The 17,470-nt window shown below is 41.0% G+C and overlaps 1 protein-coding gene across 1 annotated transcript; it reads left to right on the top strand.

Moving 5' to 3' along the window:
- Nucleotides 1-1,452: 1,452 nt before the first annotated feature.
- LOC133906631 (probable serine/threonine-protein kinase PBL8) lies at nucleotides 1,453-6,631 on the top strand. The gene is made up of 6 exons (XM_062348584.1): nucleotides 1,453-1,841; nucleotides 3,118-3,452; nucleotides 4,146-4,281; nucleotides 5,122-5,258; nucleotides 5,376-5,499; nucleotides 5,852-6,631. Exons 1-6 carry the CDS (start codon nucleotides 1,787-1,789, stop codon nucleotides 6,295-6,297), a joined length of 1,233 nt encoding a protein of 410 aa, XP_062204568.1. The 5' UTR covers nucleotides 1,453-1,786; the 3' UTR covers nucleotides 6,298-6,631.
- The last annotated feature ends 10,839 nt before the right edge of the window (nucleotides 6,632-17,470 follow it).

Here is a 17,470-nt window from a genome sequence, read left to right on the forward strand (position 1 = left end):
TTTTAACGAGTTTTCTGATCAGTCAGAACTTGATACTCCCCTACATTAATTTTTTAAACAAATACCAGTGAGAGCCTCTCCTCATTATCTAGAAAAAAAAATTATACTACAGATGCGAGGAATAAGGATTTATATATTTTAAGGTAAAATGGTATTGTATGACGAAGTGGTGCTTAATTTCAAGTATCCCCGGCACGCTAGATGCCTAAAGCCTACATTTGGCATTCAATGATTTCTTTTTAAAAGAATAATCTCTTTTTCTCTTGATTTGGTTGTAGTAAATAGTTACAAGCAAATTTTAGGAGCCACAACTCCAAAATAATACATGAATTAGTAAACATTATCGTAATAATCTAGATTCTATAGCGTAACACAGCAAAAAAGAAAGAAAAAAAACCAGCCCTTATTTCTTAGCCGCTTAATGTGGTGAAGAACAGGTGCATACCTAACTTTAACTTACAAAAGAAAATACATCCAAGAAGTTATGTGCAATTTGCTAGCATTTCTTCAGATATACCATTAGTATGAATCGATTAACTTGAGCTTCCTTGCACAAAAAAAAGCTCGATTGGTTATTGATTCACCTTTATCGTTAACTTCCTCTTTGCACTCTCCTTCATTACCAACTAACCATCGACATCGCTGCCAATGGGTCTTAGCGCACCAACATTGGTAATAAAATATAAACTAGGGCTCAACAGAGAAAGGGCACTAGATCATTAATCCTAGTAAAATGGAAATATAGAAAAACCATTATTTTCTATTTTGGAAGTCTAGTAGTATATCTAAGAAAAGTTATATTAAAAGAGGTTATCAAACTCTAGTCGACCGAGAGTTTTCTAAATCTCAGTCAAATGTTTTAGCGTATCGCATGCACATCCAACGATCCAACAGATTCGCCATGCATCCTCTTGTTTTGCCCGTTTGTAATTCAGTGCCTCTCTCTATATATTCTCTACCTGTGTCACCTTGTATCCTTCGTTCATGGGATCCGCTGCCACCTCCTAATGCCGCTTGGCCTCGCCTCCTCGGCCACTGTCTTCCTCCTCAGTCCTCACCCATGGCTCCTGCAATGTCACCGCTGCCTCGCTCTGCGTCTACTCATCGCCATGCTTCCACCGTTTTGGCCTCTTTAAAGCTCTCTACCAAACCATAAAAACGTATAATAAACACGAGGCCTAATTGTTGGAGCTTGTTGTCCGTTATCATCGGGGACCATAAATCTACGGCCAGCAAAATCCAATTAACGGATTGCAAAATTTATACTCGGGCAACTAATGAATAACAAATCCTATATTTGAAACCTAGAAAGTGAATTAAGCATTGAAATGCCAGCTCTTGTTAAGAGCACACCCCACTTTCTCCACCTTTCCTTTTCTCTGCCATTTGACACACTCTCACTCTCACTCACACTCACACTCACACAGACACAGCCCTCAGAAGTCACCCACACAGCCGGCCAGCCCCAGGCCAGCGGCCCAGCCCTGCCCCTGCAACAGTTGCTGGTGCTCCCTTTCCTGCCTGCCTGCCTGCCAAGCTGCCTTGTCCGGCGCACACGCGCAGACACGCGCATCCCACAGGAAGGAAGCACACAGCTTTGCTCCCCTCAGGAAAGACGAAATGCACACGCCTAGTAGCCTTCGCTTCGTCTCGTCCGGAAGGAAGAGGCGGATGGCATGAAGAGCCAGGTATCACCTGCCAAGCATGAGAGGCTGGGCTACCTCTGGTGCCATTAGAAGAACACCACAGGCCGCACCACGGAGAGGAGGAGGAGGAAGAGCTGAAGATGGGCAACTGCGGGACACGAGAGGAGAATGCCGTCGTCGCTGCGCACGCGCAAGGTATTCTTTCTTGCTTGCTTTGCCTGTTAGATTCTTGGGGACTTCTGCCTCTTGGGGTCGGTGGTTGTTGGGATCTCGGGTTGGGTGCTTCGAATTGCACCAAAATTTCATCTTGGTAGGCTGTTTCTCGGTTCCTGGGATCTCTTAGTTGGTGTATTCGGTGCGAAATTGCCGAAACTGTGATATTTTCTTCTATTGTGATGGCTTCTGGTTTATCAGTATTTTCAGATTGGTGATTTTGGTTGCAAAATTTGATTATGCGGTGTGTCTGTTCCAAATCGGTATTGTGGAATGATAGTTTGGATTAAAATCTTGTGTCAATTTTCGCTTAAAATGTTTTTTTTGTCGTTTGGACTTCAGTAGGGTTTTTTTTTATGGTTTTACCTTCCTTAAGTCGAGTCCAACCTTAGGACTGTCAAGTTTGATCTTCGTTGTTGATAGTCCTCTTTTGATTTTTTTTTCCTATCACAATTCTGGGTTGTCGATCTGTGATCTCTTCTCTGCTGCATTTCCTGGTCAAGTTGCCGTTCTCTTGTGCTTCCTTATCGTCTTGATTCGTATCACAAATTCTGCTTGATTGTATTCATTGGGAAAATTCAAGGGCACTTGCCCCCAACGAGGGCTTCAATTTCTGTGCGTTCCTCTCCACTATTGACTTTCAATTTCGCAAGAATATATAATCATGATCCCCCAAGTTGAATATACATAATCTCTTCTGGCCGCTACTTGCATTTTTTTATGCAATTTGAGGTTCTTTTAATTTACATGCAACTGTGCAGTAGATCTGGTCTCCTTGTCCTGTTTACCCTTACTGTAATCAATTTGTGCATGTATATCTCTTGTTTATTTTTTCTTTGCTTCCCACTCAGAAATAAGTACATTAGAAGTATTATTTTAGGTAAAATGTCATTTAATGGATGCTATACTAGCAGTTGGCAACTCATCCATTTCCACCTTTTCTTATATCACTTTTACAATTTAAGTGTTATTTGAGATAGAAAATTGGTATTTCAGCATGAGAGTAGCTATCTTTCATTCAATCCTCTTTGCAAATACTAATAATGCTACGTGAATCCTTGAATTATATATTTTTCCTTAATATATTTGTGGTCTATACGAGCTATATAAAACTGAGTATGAGAATTTCCTCAAGTGGCTAGCTTTTGTTATTCTTATCTTTTATATATGTGAGAATTTCTTGTAACTTCAATTTTGTTGATACCTGATGGGCAATAGTTTAAACTTTATCTTTCCTTTTTTTTAATTTCATGTTCAGTTCAGCAGCTCCACCTGTTACAGCATCCTGCTAAGAATGCTACTTCAGATAGGAAGCACACCCGCACCTCATCAGATACAAGTGATCCTTCAACACCTAGGAAAATTGAAGATGCCAAGAACATTTCCATATACAACAATGTGATTTCCTTCACATTGTTTGAGCTTGATACAATCACAAAGAGCTTCCGTGCTGATTATGTTCTTGGTGAAGGAGGATTTGGGACCGTTTACAAGGGTTACATAGATGAGAATGTCAGGGTTGGTTTGAAGTCATTGCCTGTTGCAGTCAAGGTGCTCAACAAAGATGGACATCAAGGGCACAGAGAATGGCTTGTGAGTAGCTAAGTTCTTCGATATTTGTCAAGCTCGCTTTTCGTTATTTGCATTGACATGCAGAAAAGTTAACAATTAATACAAGAAATTGATATAAGTTAGTTATGTATTTTGCCGTACACACTTTCTTTCTATGGCACATGCACATGAAGACACGTTCACGTGGTCGAGCTCAGGTCGCTAACAAGGATGCTATGCAAAAATAAACACATCGATCAGGGACTCTATGCAAAAGTTTGTTTCATTGATGTACCTTGTTTCCTTAGCTGTTTGGAATGGTTCTCGACAGTGGCGGAGCTTATATAGTTCTCGATGAGCTAAAATGCATAGTAAAATTGTTTTTCTCACCATGTATATAGTTATCCATATTGATTTCATTTACAGACATACGTGTAGCACAGGCTGTTATAACTAAGAGCATACCTTTTTTCTTCACGCTTGAAATTTAAAAACATAATAGTGTACTTAAACGTGCTCGGAATAAGCAACATCACCGACCAAATAAACATGATGCGTTATGTTTGAAATCCATATGCAAGTGTGACTGACTGCTAGGAAAATGCTATTGGGCTATGCTGTGCAGACAGGTTCGATAGTTTTCAAGTGTATTATTAGCCTAAAAGATAAGCTTCAGTATTGTGTTTTGCTCAAAAAGATATGAGAAGTTTTACCCATCTTTTGTTTCTTCGCCAGACCGAGGTTAATTTCCTGGGGCAGTTAAGGCATCCAAATCTGGTAAAGTTGATTGGATATTGCTGCGAAGATGACCACCGGCTGCTTGTCTACGAGTTCATGTTTCGAGGAAGTCTAGAAAATCACTTATTCCGAAGTAATACTTCTACTCCTGTTTGTCATGACCGCTAGCTGCTTGTCTACGAGTTCATGTTTCTGTGATACCACTTTTTAGTTTTTACATACTGTATTTTCTTTTCTCTTATGCCGTTCACTGATAAGAATACCTTAGCCTGATGAATAAGTGGATGATAGAGTTGCGTCTTTCTTATTGCTGCTATGATCTAACTTCTCTATCCAGCAGATGGTTAGGCATGTTTTCTTTAACTAGTGGCAACTGATTCACTATCTTTGGGAAAAAAGATATTTACAATCTATTCCAAAATTGTCCAAAAATACCGGCTACACATCCAATTCTTGAGCTTGCTGATAATTCAACATCCTGGATGATTATTTGCTTGGTAAACTGCTGATTCTGCTTGATTATAGATGGTAGCTAGCTGGCTACAATCTATTTTCTGATTTCATTTTTGACCTTTTTAGGGAAATTTCCAATTTGATCTTACAACTTCATGTTATTTCTCTAGGTGCAAATGCAATTATGTAAACATTATCTGCTGGAAGATATTAAAATAAATCTATTTTATATCTTTGCACTACGCCACTCCCACACCTTGCTGTGAATTTATTTTGCACATGTTATCATGGATTTTTTTTCATGCTCCTCTAATTCTGGACTAGTCGTTACCTGCTGAATGTGTTTTATACAAATGGGCAATCTCCCACACAAAAAAGGGGCTGAATGTGTTTCAATGTTAGCATGTACCATGTATTATAAGTAATGTCGGCACACTATTTCCCTTGATACACACATATTGAACTCATATTTTAGAGGAAAGAAGTTGCTGACCACATATCCTGTTCTTTATGTTCTCAGAGACAGCTACGCCATTACCCTGGGCTACAAGGATGTCGATTGCACTGGGAGCTGCTAAAGGGCTTGCTTGCCTCCACAATGCTCAAAGGCCTGTCATCTACAGAGATTTCAAGACCTCAAACATTCTGCTAGACTCTGTTGAGTATTAATTACTTGCTCATGCCCTTTTCACCCTTTTCAGTTCTATGCATATCCATTGGGAGTACATATATGTCTGACATAATTATATTTATCTTTTATTTCCATTGCCACAGGATTACACTGCTAAACTGTCTGACTTTGGCCTGGCAAAAGCTGGCCCAGAAGGTGATGAAACCCATGTATCAACTCGAGTGATGGGAACCTATGGTTATGCAGCTCCTGAATATGTGATGACTGGTACTTCACTCATTATATAAATTTGGTCGGTAATTAGTTTTTTAGAAGATATCTGCAAACTCTTTGGATACGAGCTTCTTGATGTCATATTTTCCAGTCAGAAAACTATTGCTTCTACTCCATGAGCTGAGATGACATTTGTTTCATTTGCTGCTTGTTTCGGTAAATAATACTTTGTAGCAAAATGTCCACTCACAGAAGTATTATTGCTACTGCTTGAACTGAGATTGCATATATACCATTTGCTGCTTATTTCGGTACTGAAATATTTCTTTGTTGCAAAACGTGACTATGCAAATGTGCAATATTTGTCAGCCTGTGAAGTCTTGTCATGTTTTTACCCAATGAGCAGGTCACTTGACTGCCAGAAGTGATGTCTACAGCTTCGGTGTCGTCCTTCTCGAGCTCTTGACAGGGCGCAAATCCATTGACAAGTCACGGCCCAGCAGGGAGCAGAGCTTGGTTGACTGGGCCCTCCCCAAGCTCAACGACAAGAGGAGGCTTCTCCAAATCATCGACTCGAAACTGGAGGGGCAGTATTCAGCAAGAGCTGCTCACAAAGCCTGCAGTCTTGCATACTACTGCTTGAGCCAGAACCCCAAGGCAAGGCCTCTTATGAGTGACATCGTCGAGACCCTTGAGCCATTGCAGGGCAGTGGTGGAAGTGATGGAGCTGGTCCATCTGCTGGTCTTCCTGACTATAGAGTTCGCCGCAAGCTAACAGGGAACAGCGTCCACTGTAGGGCCATCCCAAACCCCAAGTGCTCCCCTGCTGTCCCGGCATGCAGAGTGAGGTGAGAGTGCTGTTTCAGTTGGTGCTGGAATAGGTTCAGCTGTATATTGCCAAGTCTAAACCATGGGTGGTGTGGGTGCATGTGTGCACCGGTGCTGCGTGCGTTTGGGTTCTTCTTCTTTGCTTTTCGGCCGGCGTTTTGATGTGTAAATTTGATCTGCATGCTGCTGCTTGTAAGGCCCTCTAATTTTCACTGTGGTCTTATGTATCCTTGACCGAGTGAGGCCTGCCGAAAGCGGCGGGTTTAACCCCAGAAATGGAAGGCTGAACTAAGAGTGGTTGGATGGTTGATATGGCATATGGTGGTGGTGTTCGTATTGGAGCCTCTTTTCAGGAATCAGTATGCAATTCCTTCACAAGTTTCTCTTGTCTGATATCCTACCACAGGGAGAACCGTGACTTTTTTTCGATAGAGTAAGTTTTTATTAAACTCAAATAATCACATCAAGGTGATACAATCGAGCTGAGAAAACACTTTCGGTCTCTATACATCAAGATGCACACAGTCAGTTAGAACCATGACTCTAGCCTCTGAATTGCAGCCAAGTTACCTCGTGACGCATTGTGCAATTCCGCAAGGTCTGACATTGCTGTTGTTACCTTGTGCTCCGATCATGATCTGGATGGCAGCCGATAATTGGTATTTTCTCCTGTTTTACGTGCTGTGCCAGTTCGCAGATGCGATGGAATGATGATTGACCGTAAGATCATGAGATTGTACTACGCCTAAGCAAATAACTTATAGCCCAGAAATGGAATGCCCGCAAGTAGTAGCAACAGTGCGTGCGCAGAAAGGATCGGACACATCAGTCAGGATAGGCACACGAATTGCTCGATATCTTGTGCTTGCAGACGTTCTGCATCAGCACGCACATGTTCCTGAGCCCAATGGTATCACACTCTGAAATTTTGAAGGGCGATTCTTCGGTCTATTTCTCTTCTCCATGCATTTCCTCTCTTGTTCTGCGCATCTCCGACACGTGCAAAACAGGGTGGTCGTTATTTCGTTTACCGACCACCTCATAAACTTGCTCCTCTTTTTCATATCTCCCTACAGAGATCGAACCAGAGTGCCAAACTTGGCAAGATGATGTGTTGCTCCATGCCCCTTCTCCATAAATTTTCGTTCGACTTCCAGGCCCCTGTTTGCCGCTGCTAGGATGCATCATCATATATAATATGGCTTCCTTCCTTCTTCAGCCATCCATCGGAGAGACAGATAGTATACACAATCTCTGCTATCACTACTTTTTTTACGGAAACAGTAGGATGTCCCCCACTGATTATGTATTAAAAATAAGAAAAGAATACAATAAGGCAGTTACAAACCAAAAACAAAAATTAAAGAAGTCCTATACAAAATATTCTAAAGAGGCAAGCCATTTCATAGAATCAATATAACGAGCACGATGGATAACCAAACTAAATTCTTTCTTAAAGTTCCACCAAACAGCTTGAATGGAGGGATGAACATTATTGAAAATCCAGTCATTTCTAATCTTTCAAATACTCTAGCTCATGAGAATGATCACCTCCATAGCAAAAGGGACACCTAATTTTTTCTGGAAGAGCCTTAGGATATGAGTAGCCCTGTGCTGATTATTAGCCCGAAGATTCAGAATAGCCCAGCAGTTACGTGCAAAGTTACAGTGTAAGAAGAGATGGCATCTGCTCTCTTCGAGCTGAAGTATATACATAAATCATAGGTGTATGAAGGATGATGCATGTTTTTCCTCCGTAAGAGCTCCCTTGTGTTTAATCTATCCTTCAAGAGCAACCAGAAGAAGACCTTTTGCTTCATTTGACAACAACTTTTCCAAATCCATTTGAACATTGGGTGAACAGAACGATGTCCCATTATAGTCTTGTAGGTTTTGCTGGCCGAGAAGGTAGCATTACCCCAAATGTACATCCAGATGTCATTCTGATCATTGAATAAAATGCTTGCTAAATTCACCTGAAGCTCCTGAAACTCATTATAATCCTGAATGGAAAGAGGCAAATTAAAAGCTGTCTAAAAATTACTCAAATCTGCAGCCTTCTGAAGAGAAATGGCCTTATCTTTTGCAAAAGAGAAGAGATGAGGGAATTGCTGGTGAGGGACACAACTAGCCCAAATATCATCCCAAAAAAGGATTGTGCTTCCATTTCCTATGAAATGAAAGGAAATTCCTTTGTAAATATCCACAAGCTTGAGAATATCTCTCCACCAGAAAGACCCCTTTTTCACATTGGTTTGAAGAGTGCCAGCCCAACAATAGTTATCCCAAACAAGATGGACCTAGGGAAGATCCATTTTGTTGTAGAATTTATATAGGTATTTGAGTAACAAGGCATCATTGTGAGCTCTGAGGTTGATGGCTCCAAGCCCACCTTCACTCTTAGGCATGCAAACCATCTTCCAGGAAGCCAATGATGGTTTCTTACCATTCACATCTGAACCTCTCCATAAACAATGCTTTCTATATTTATCAATTTCCTTAATGACTGTAACAGGAATTTTTAAAGTGCACATAAAAAAGTAGAGAGTGCAGATAAGACAAAGTTTACCATTTCAAGTTTTCCTACCCGAGTTAAAAACATAGAGGTACTAATCAAGCGTTTCTCAGCTCTTCTGATGATAGACATGAACTCTTCAAATTTAGGCTTTGACAGGCTTAAAGGAAGACCAAGTTAGGTGAAAGAAGCGTCCCTTTTTGACAATTAAAGGTCCTAGCCAGAATTTTCATCTTTTCCTCAGACAAGTTTATTGGAAGGGAAAAATGCAACCCCCCCCCCCGCCAACCCCCCCCCCCCCCCCCCCCCGCCCCAAAAGTCACTTGGATTTTGACTCCCCCCCAAAGTTGTTTTGTTGCAAAAAACCCCCCAAAAGTTTGATTTTGTTGCAAAAAACCTCCCAAAAATTCAAAACAATAAAAACAATCACCAAACAAATTCTAAAAAAAACTAGAGAAAATTCTAAGACCTTCTATGAATTTTTTTTTCAAAAATAATATCCTTTGCATCATATTTCATGGAGAGGAAGTTTGGGAAAAAAAGAAAAATGTGCAGCTCATTTATTAACTCATGTTATTTTAACTTTGTCATGTCTACCATTATTTTTCCTACACAAATAATTGTTTATGTAAACTAATAAAAGTGGTTTCACTAATTTTGGGGGTGTTATGGATTAGTTATTAATTAATCTATCTGCAACACATTTACTCAATCCTGAACGTTACAATAACTATTTCAAAATTTCATGTATTTTTAGAAGATAGAGGATAATGTAAGAAGACTAAAAAAATTTGTTTCATGATTTTTGGATTAGTAAATAATTAACTATGCATTTAACTAGAATTAATAAATGAGCTGCACGTTTTTCTTTTTTTTTTTCAAACTTACTCTCCATGAAATATGATGCAAAGGATATTATTTTTGAAAATTTTTTTTCACAAAAGGTCTTATAATTGTTTCTAGTTTTTTTAGAATTTTTTGTGATTTTGTTTAATTTTTTTTTTGAATTTTTGGGGGTGTTTTTGCAACAAAACCAAACCTTTAGGGGGGGGGGGGGTTTGCAACAAAACAACTTTGGGGGGGGGGGGGGGGGTTTGCATTTTTTCCTTATTGGAACCATAATAAATTTGTTATAATTGACCTTCAAGTCAGATGAATTTGCAAAAGTATTAAGGAGCGCCTTCAAGACAAAGAGTTGTCTGGGACATGCTTGCATAACCAAAAGGGTGTCACAACATATTGAACAATTGGGAAGTCCTGCCTAACACTGATCTGTAAAGGAAGCTGCAAGAGACCCTGGTTCTTAGCCTTATTAATTATCTGTAAAGGAAGCTGCAAGAGACCCTGGCTCTCCATACGCACATGAAGGTCCAGGCCTTACCTTAGTTGGAGCATGCGCAGTCGCCGTCACCGTTCGGTCGCCTCCTCCGTCACCTAGTTCAGGAGAGAGGAACAGGGGCATAGCTAGGAACAGGGCATAGCGAGAAGAGATGTGTAGTCAGGCAAGCTGGTGCGACCCAACCAGGAGAAAAGCCACTGGGAGGGTGGTTTGGTCATCTCAACCGGCCTGGGGAGGGGAAAATAAATTCTAACAATTAAAACAAGCTAAAGTGTCAATAATGCAAGAGCAGCAATGTTTAGAGTGTCACTTAATCAAGAACCATGTTTAGAGTGTCAAATGTGAGAAGCCTGCTCTTTTCAATGTCAATGATCAAATTTTCTCATTCAAGAAAGTAGAAATAGAAGAGAAAATCATGTGCGAACTTGCACCTGAAAGCATGTGCTCCAAATCACATTTTAGATGGCTGCATTGTGCCACAACGGTGCAAAAAGAAGTGGAGACCTTATAGTCCCGCGGAGCGAGGAGGATGGATGCGCGGTGTGGATGACAGTGAAGGCGTCACATCGAGGAGGAATGATAGGCGCTCATTCTCTCTTCCCCCATTCCGGCTAACAGAATGAACCAAACCTAAAAGGGGACTCGACTGCACCACAAATTAGGCAGGAGGGGGATTGGACTGGAGTTATTACCGATGATATTGATGGCGAAGACAAGTAGGGAGAAGACGACGACGACGACGATTAGGCATGTTGGACTCGTCGATGGGTCGGACAACCCCCTCCACCTCACCTCTGTTTCTTGCCTCCTGTGATGACGGTCGGGGAGGAGGTGTGGGCGAGTGGTCCTCCTGAGAGGCGGAGATGCCGAACTGCACATGGACACCCGACCGTCTCGCCTCTACACGCCAAGCTGTAATGCCGCCTTGGGAGGAGGCCAAGGGTTGGGATGGGGGAGAGGCGGAGTGGGTAGCGTGAGGGGAACACTCGACCGAGGGCGCATGGATGGATTTGAGTGGGGAGCGCATTGGAGGTAGGGAAGGTGAGGTGGCTTGACCCTGCGCGAATCCTGCCCAAGCGGCAGGGTGCCACCGTGATCCCCGTGCATGCAAGGTTGGCGAGGCAGGGGCCTACACGGGCGGCGGATCCACCATGGTGGGCGGGGGTGCAGGGTTTTCGACGGTGGTGGTCAAAGACGACACGGTTTGCATCGTGGGGCAGAGGAGAAGGATGTGTTTGTCGCCACGGCTTGCAACAGAGGAGAGGGTGCGGAAGGAGCACGAACCAACCTGGTTTTTTTTTGTTTTAATTTTGCGGGAGTTATCTTTTGTTTATCTGGTTTTTCATTAGGGTGTGGGAAATAAGGGGAGGATGCACATTGAAACCCATGCTTTATATTAATAGAGATTTGCGTGGAGATTGGTGTCAGGAAATTAGTTGAAAAAAATCATAAGATAAATGAGGAAATCAATGGACGATTGGATATTAGATGGATAGAATGAACGAACAAAATAATCATGCATCCATAGGTGCACGTGGAGTTGCGTTTCCCCATGAAGAACCCCTAAGCATGTGGAGACTGCACGTGGGGACAGAGTCGGAAAGGAAAGAAGGATGCTTTTCTATGTTTATATTGTTAAATAAAAAATTTGCCGATATATGTATCTATTTTGAAAAATTCTAACGGACGTTAAAAGTCTAAATCTGTGATTTTTCAAAATAAACTTATATATTTATAATTTTTTATTTTGTCTACTACTTAAAAAGCACGTAGTGCTACCTTCACGCGGTCTGCCTCCACGTCCTGCAGACTAACATTAAATTTTACAGAAATTACCCATCTTATACCACTCGATAAATACTCAATTTCCTTCACTTGTTCGGCCCGCGCCTTGTCTCCCTGGCCCACCAACGCTGCGTCCCCCTCATCGCCTGGGCCATCACCACGCTCGCCTTTAGGCTGTCGTGCAAGGATATCCACATCGGTGGGCACCATAGGGGGCGGCAAGGACGAGAACACCCAACCAACTATATTATTTACTGTAAATATTATGCTCCCGTTGCAACGTACGTGTATTGAACTATAAAATATAAAAAATTAAAGGAGGATTCCGGTAAGGACAGGACACTGTTCAGTTGTTGGCTTTCAAGTTGACTTGGCCCACATCCCATTCGAGCGCTTATTAGTGGTAGTTTTTGCTGGGCTGACCAGAGACTGGGCTTGTATGTGTCCAAGTCCAACGGGAGCAGAGCAACTGCTTGATCAAATTGCAGCAATGTAGGATAGTAATGCATGCAGCAGATTTTTTTTTTTAGATGAAGGAAGTAAAACTTCCAATTAAAGTTTCAAGAATATAAATAACCATTTAAAAAATGTACTTCCTCCGGTTATAAACATCGACACGATCCATAAAATACATATTTAATTATTACTTTTTGACGTAATATGTTTATAAAATATAACAAAGTTGTACAATTATAAAACTACTTTTTAAGACAAATTTAACCATGTTATTTTTAATTATTCAAATTTAATATATAAAATATAATTTATATCTAATGTTTGAAAATATTAATTACACGCAATTCAAAGCGACACTTAACCCTGATGAGCACATGTGAAGGGAGTAGCACATGTGCCGAGCCTAGACTTAATCCTGATGAGCAGGTTCTACCAAAAAGTACCCTAACCAACTGATATGCTCTGTGCATGTAGCAGATGCGCAATGCAAGAATGATGTATGGGTTGACTTGCTGCTACCAAACTCAAAAGTGAGCAGAGTAGATATAGTGCGATGCAGAAGGTGGAAGAAGCAGATTTACTCGTGGTCGTACCTAACTAGCTAAACTAGCTAGGGTATGTAGGAATCATGATGTGCCATCCACTAACTGAAGGCATGCATCATGACAAACTGAAATGGATCCCCTGAAATGCAAAGATGTCCTCACACTTGCATGCAAGAAAAACAATCCGCCAGAGCAGCAGAATCCAGCGCGTATATACGTGACCACGAAGAGCTAGCTTCACTAGGCATAATGGCAGTGTTTGGTGAGTTGACATTATCCAAGTTGCATATATCATATATGACACCTTACTACCTTAGCATGCATATTCTAAGTTTCTAACTAGCTTGCAGATAGAGTTGTTATATTCTTAGTTTTGTCGTCCTCTGGTATGTACGAGATAAGAAAAAGCTGTGTAGGTATTGATTTATCTATCTTCATGGTACGTAGTGCATGCTGCGTAGGTTTTCCATTGCCCATAAGAATTGATAGATACGTGCATGAATGTAGGCGCACAACTTGCATGGGATTGTTCAACCATTTGATTTGATCTGCAGACAAACTAGTTAGGGAAAAATTAAAGATGGTGTTAATAAGTCAACAGCAGCTAGCGCAATGAATCGATCACGAACCTGTGATACTATATAACATTATCAACATAGCTTTTTAGTCCCCGAGATTTGACACTTGGATTTATTCTTCAGAGGTTTTCTCATCCATGAAGCGTTGACCCATATGTGGTTGTTTGCAAATCAAACAAACTACTTTTGCTCGAGCAAGTGCTTGAAACAACAGAGGAAAAGAAAAATAGATTCAGATGTCACTTGTGCCCACCTGAAATAAAAATTAGCAGCATATATATGAATTGCCAATAATATATCGTCGTACATAACGCTGTTAAACTAATTGGGAGGTCCTGCATTGGGACATAAACAACATTATTTGATCACCACAAAACATTACCATAAAAACAGTCAAAGCAGACGGAGTATCACTGATGGTTACTTAGGACTCGTCACTGACTAAGTACACATACGGCTGTTAGGAAACAAGTGTCTATTATATGACCCGCCGTCTGGATGTGTCAATTCCTACATACAGATTTCTTTAAAAGATGTCTATAACTATGACACAAATGGTTGAAAATTGTCTGTATCTAGCTGATGAACATAGATGTTTTTTTAATAAATATTCATATGTAGTTAAAGCCCGGTACTGTTTTTAAATTTGATTGCTTTGATTTACATGCCACTCTCCTCTTCCCACTACCTCTCTCCTGAGTGTAATTTTGCAGCCAACGTTCTGTCTCCCCTTGTAGTGAACATGACCCTTTTAGAGCATATATGCGATTTTAGTAATTAATGATAACATAGTTAATGGGACTAACATATTTGTCAAGTATATATATTTTAGTAGGTCTCGTGGATGCAATACATAAAGAATACACCGAAGTGGGACAAAAGATTGTATTGAATTGGATAAAGTCCTAGAAAGATTGTTAACACCGGATGGTCCAGTGCTCAACAAGTTCTACACGCTGGAGTGTTGACTCAGAAGAGAAAATTAAAGACCACATCGGATGGTCCGGCGTTGGAGCACTGAGTACACGCCGGAGCATTTTACAGAACTTGGGAAATTCTTCAAAGGAAAGGTTTTAAACACGTCGGATGGTCCGGCGATGAAGATTGACTGCCAGAGCATTTTCCAGGAGTGGTGTTTCTCAGTGGCAGAAGGAGTCTGAATGCTGGATGATCCGACGATGAAAAGGCATATACACCGGAGGCTTCAGCGGAGTATTTTCCAGAAGATTTTATCTCGGCTCAGTGGAGAAAGAAATTCTACTTGCCAGATGGTCCGACGCATACTGAGGAAGGTTCATCGGAGCAATTCAATGGAGTTTCAACGGCTAGTTCGCAGACAATACACGCCGGATGGTTCGATGCTTGTAATGTTGCACACGCCAGATCATCCAATGAGTAAAAAAAAATATGACGTTGGAGCAACTACTAGTTCGTGGGATTGCGGCTATAAATACTCCCTCCACCCACTCGGCTATTTGAGTATGCTGAAGTCCAGAGAAGCTCATATACACTTGAGAAGACATCTAAGCCATCAAAGTGCTAAAAGTGATTATCCAAGACTATTAGCACAAGATTAGGGAGTGATTAGTGCTATTAAGCCTATAGAGAGTTGTTGTTAAGTGTTGTTGCCTATACAGGGGATCAATGAGTGATCCTACCTTGTATCAAGTGGTACGCTGGCACCTTAAAGTATTAGTAACTCCCTGGCATCTTGAGCCTTAGTGGCTCAAGCTTGTTGACCATTTGACTTGGTATGAAGCGGCAACAAGAAGCTTGTATAGGGACACGGAGACCCTTGCCTTGGTGGCTTAAGCTTTGAAGTGAAGACGGTGGTAAGTGACAAGAAGAGAGGCTTATGGTGAACCTTGCCTTCGTGGCTTGGTGGCTCAACCTATTTGAGACCTAGATGGCTCAAGGGTCATGACTAAGTGCCATCCAGGAGCAATAGCCTAGGTGGCTGCTCCAACATGAACTAGAGGTGGTGTTTATGCCACCGATATCACGGGATAAAAATATTTTGTGCTAAGTTTGCTCTCTGTACCCTCTTTATATTTTCATATTTACATACTTATAATTTACCTTTGCTTGTTTACCTTCCTAGAGTAGTTTCCTAGATTTTAGCTATAGGTTTCAAGCCTTTTTGAGCGGTAGAGTAGACACACTAGGTAAATCTAATTCACTTTTAGATAAATTTGATATATGTTTATCTTGTGAAGTTTTTAGAGCTGATTAATTTTAAATGCCCTAATTCACCCCCTTCTTAGGACATCACCGATCCCTATATCCCTTTTTACAAACCGCTCGTCTCCCTCACTAATGTAATGAAGTTCATCCATCTTTTTCTCCCTCGTTGCCATCCGATCTCCTTTCATAACGGTGAGTTCAAGATCTCATTCGAGTGATTTTACTTTGTTTGATACTCATTCTACTCGGTTTGTTGAATGATTTATCCATTTCTCTAGAGTTTTTTTGATGCTCCACTCCTTTTTAGGGTTTGATTTTGTGAGGAGGATACGTGATCTGGGCAACAAATCAAGGTTTGGGGCTGCTCTGAGGTGAGTTCAAAATGTATCGTGGTTTTTTATGCGTTCTGTTTGATGGTCAAGGTTTGGGACTACACTGAGTTGTGTTTGTGTATCCTAGATCTGTAATAGTGTAAATAGCTTTGTTCACTGTTATCAAGTGCTGGGATAATGTGGTTGTTTCTACACCTGCTTCTACTGTCAATATGCTTGGCATCGATTTTGGTCTTGTGGAACATGTATTATTCGCTGATGTGTAGGGCACCACAATGGATCGGGTTTATGTTGTGAATCGTATTTTTATGTCTTTTATTTTTGATGAAATTTTTTTCTATTGATGTTCATCACAATAAAAATATTTTTATAAACTACAAGTATGATTTGAACCAACTGAGCTATTGCCAATAATATGTCGTTATATATAACACTGTTAAACTAATTGGAAGGTCCAACGTTGGGACAGAAGACAGAACGGCATGCATGTGCAGCTACAGCAAGCAAAAAACCCGACAGTTGTGACAAAGCTATTGGCGTATTTGCATTTGCAACATTATTTGATCACCACAAAAGGCACAAGTAAACCGATCAAAAAGAAGATGTGCTATCAACTCGATCAGCTGTTGGAGTGCCAGCTGCATGCAACATCCACATGGGCTAGCTAGCTTGTGTGGGATTCATGGCAGCATTGCATAGTATTGGCTGTTCCCTGCCAAATTTACATGCTGCGTGCTTTCATGCCTGTCGATTGTACGTCCACCGGCCTCCATGCATGCACGCGAGCTAGCGTAGCGATTCCAACACCTTTTGCTACGGTGCATGCATGTGTATGCGCAAACTGGATGCAAAGCTGTGAACTAGCTTGTGGCCATCTTTGTGTGTTTAACAGTGCACGGGATGATCTATGGGATGCAGAAGATGACAAGAACGAGAAGTTTGTGTAATTTCTCGCACTCTTGTCGGGGGACAGCTCCCTGCAAATTAATCTCATTAGAAACTGTGTGTTTGTTTTGTAGCCAACCATGGCAACCATGGCCTGACATGCACTATTATTCTAAACTATAGGCATTGTAAATGTTACATATTTTATGAGATATATTATATATAGCTCCGATGCAGTTAGTATAGCAGTAGGCGCTGTCTTTCATGAAGGAGCGCGACTCATTCTGGGATGCGCGCATCATGCATGCATGTACTAACGTACCGATCGATGGGATTGAAACCCTTGAAAAGATCGACATGATGGAGCAGATCACAAGGAAATGAACCTGGAACTGTCACCCCAGCTAACCCGCGTCCTTGAAAAAAAAATAGAAAAATAGATAATATATATTGAGTATTTATCAAAATATATAACATACTGACGTATTTATAAATCTAATACTTATATTCGATACCTCAAATATTGAAAACCAGATTTCAAAATCTCAAATACTAAAAACGGGTCGACCCACATTTTT

This window comes from Phragmites australis, chromosome 23 (assembly GCF_958298935.1).
Source record: "Phragmites australis chromosome 23, lpPhrAust1.1, whole genome shotgun sequence".
Lineage (NCBI taxonomy): Eukaryota > Viridiplantae > Streptophyta > Magnoliopsida > Poales > Poaceae > Phragmites > Phragmites australis.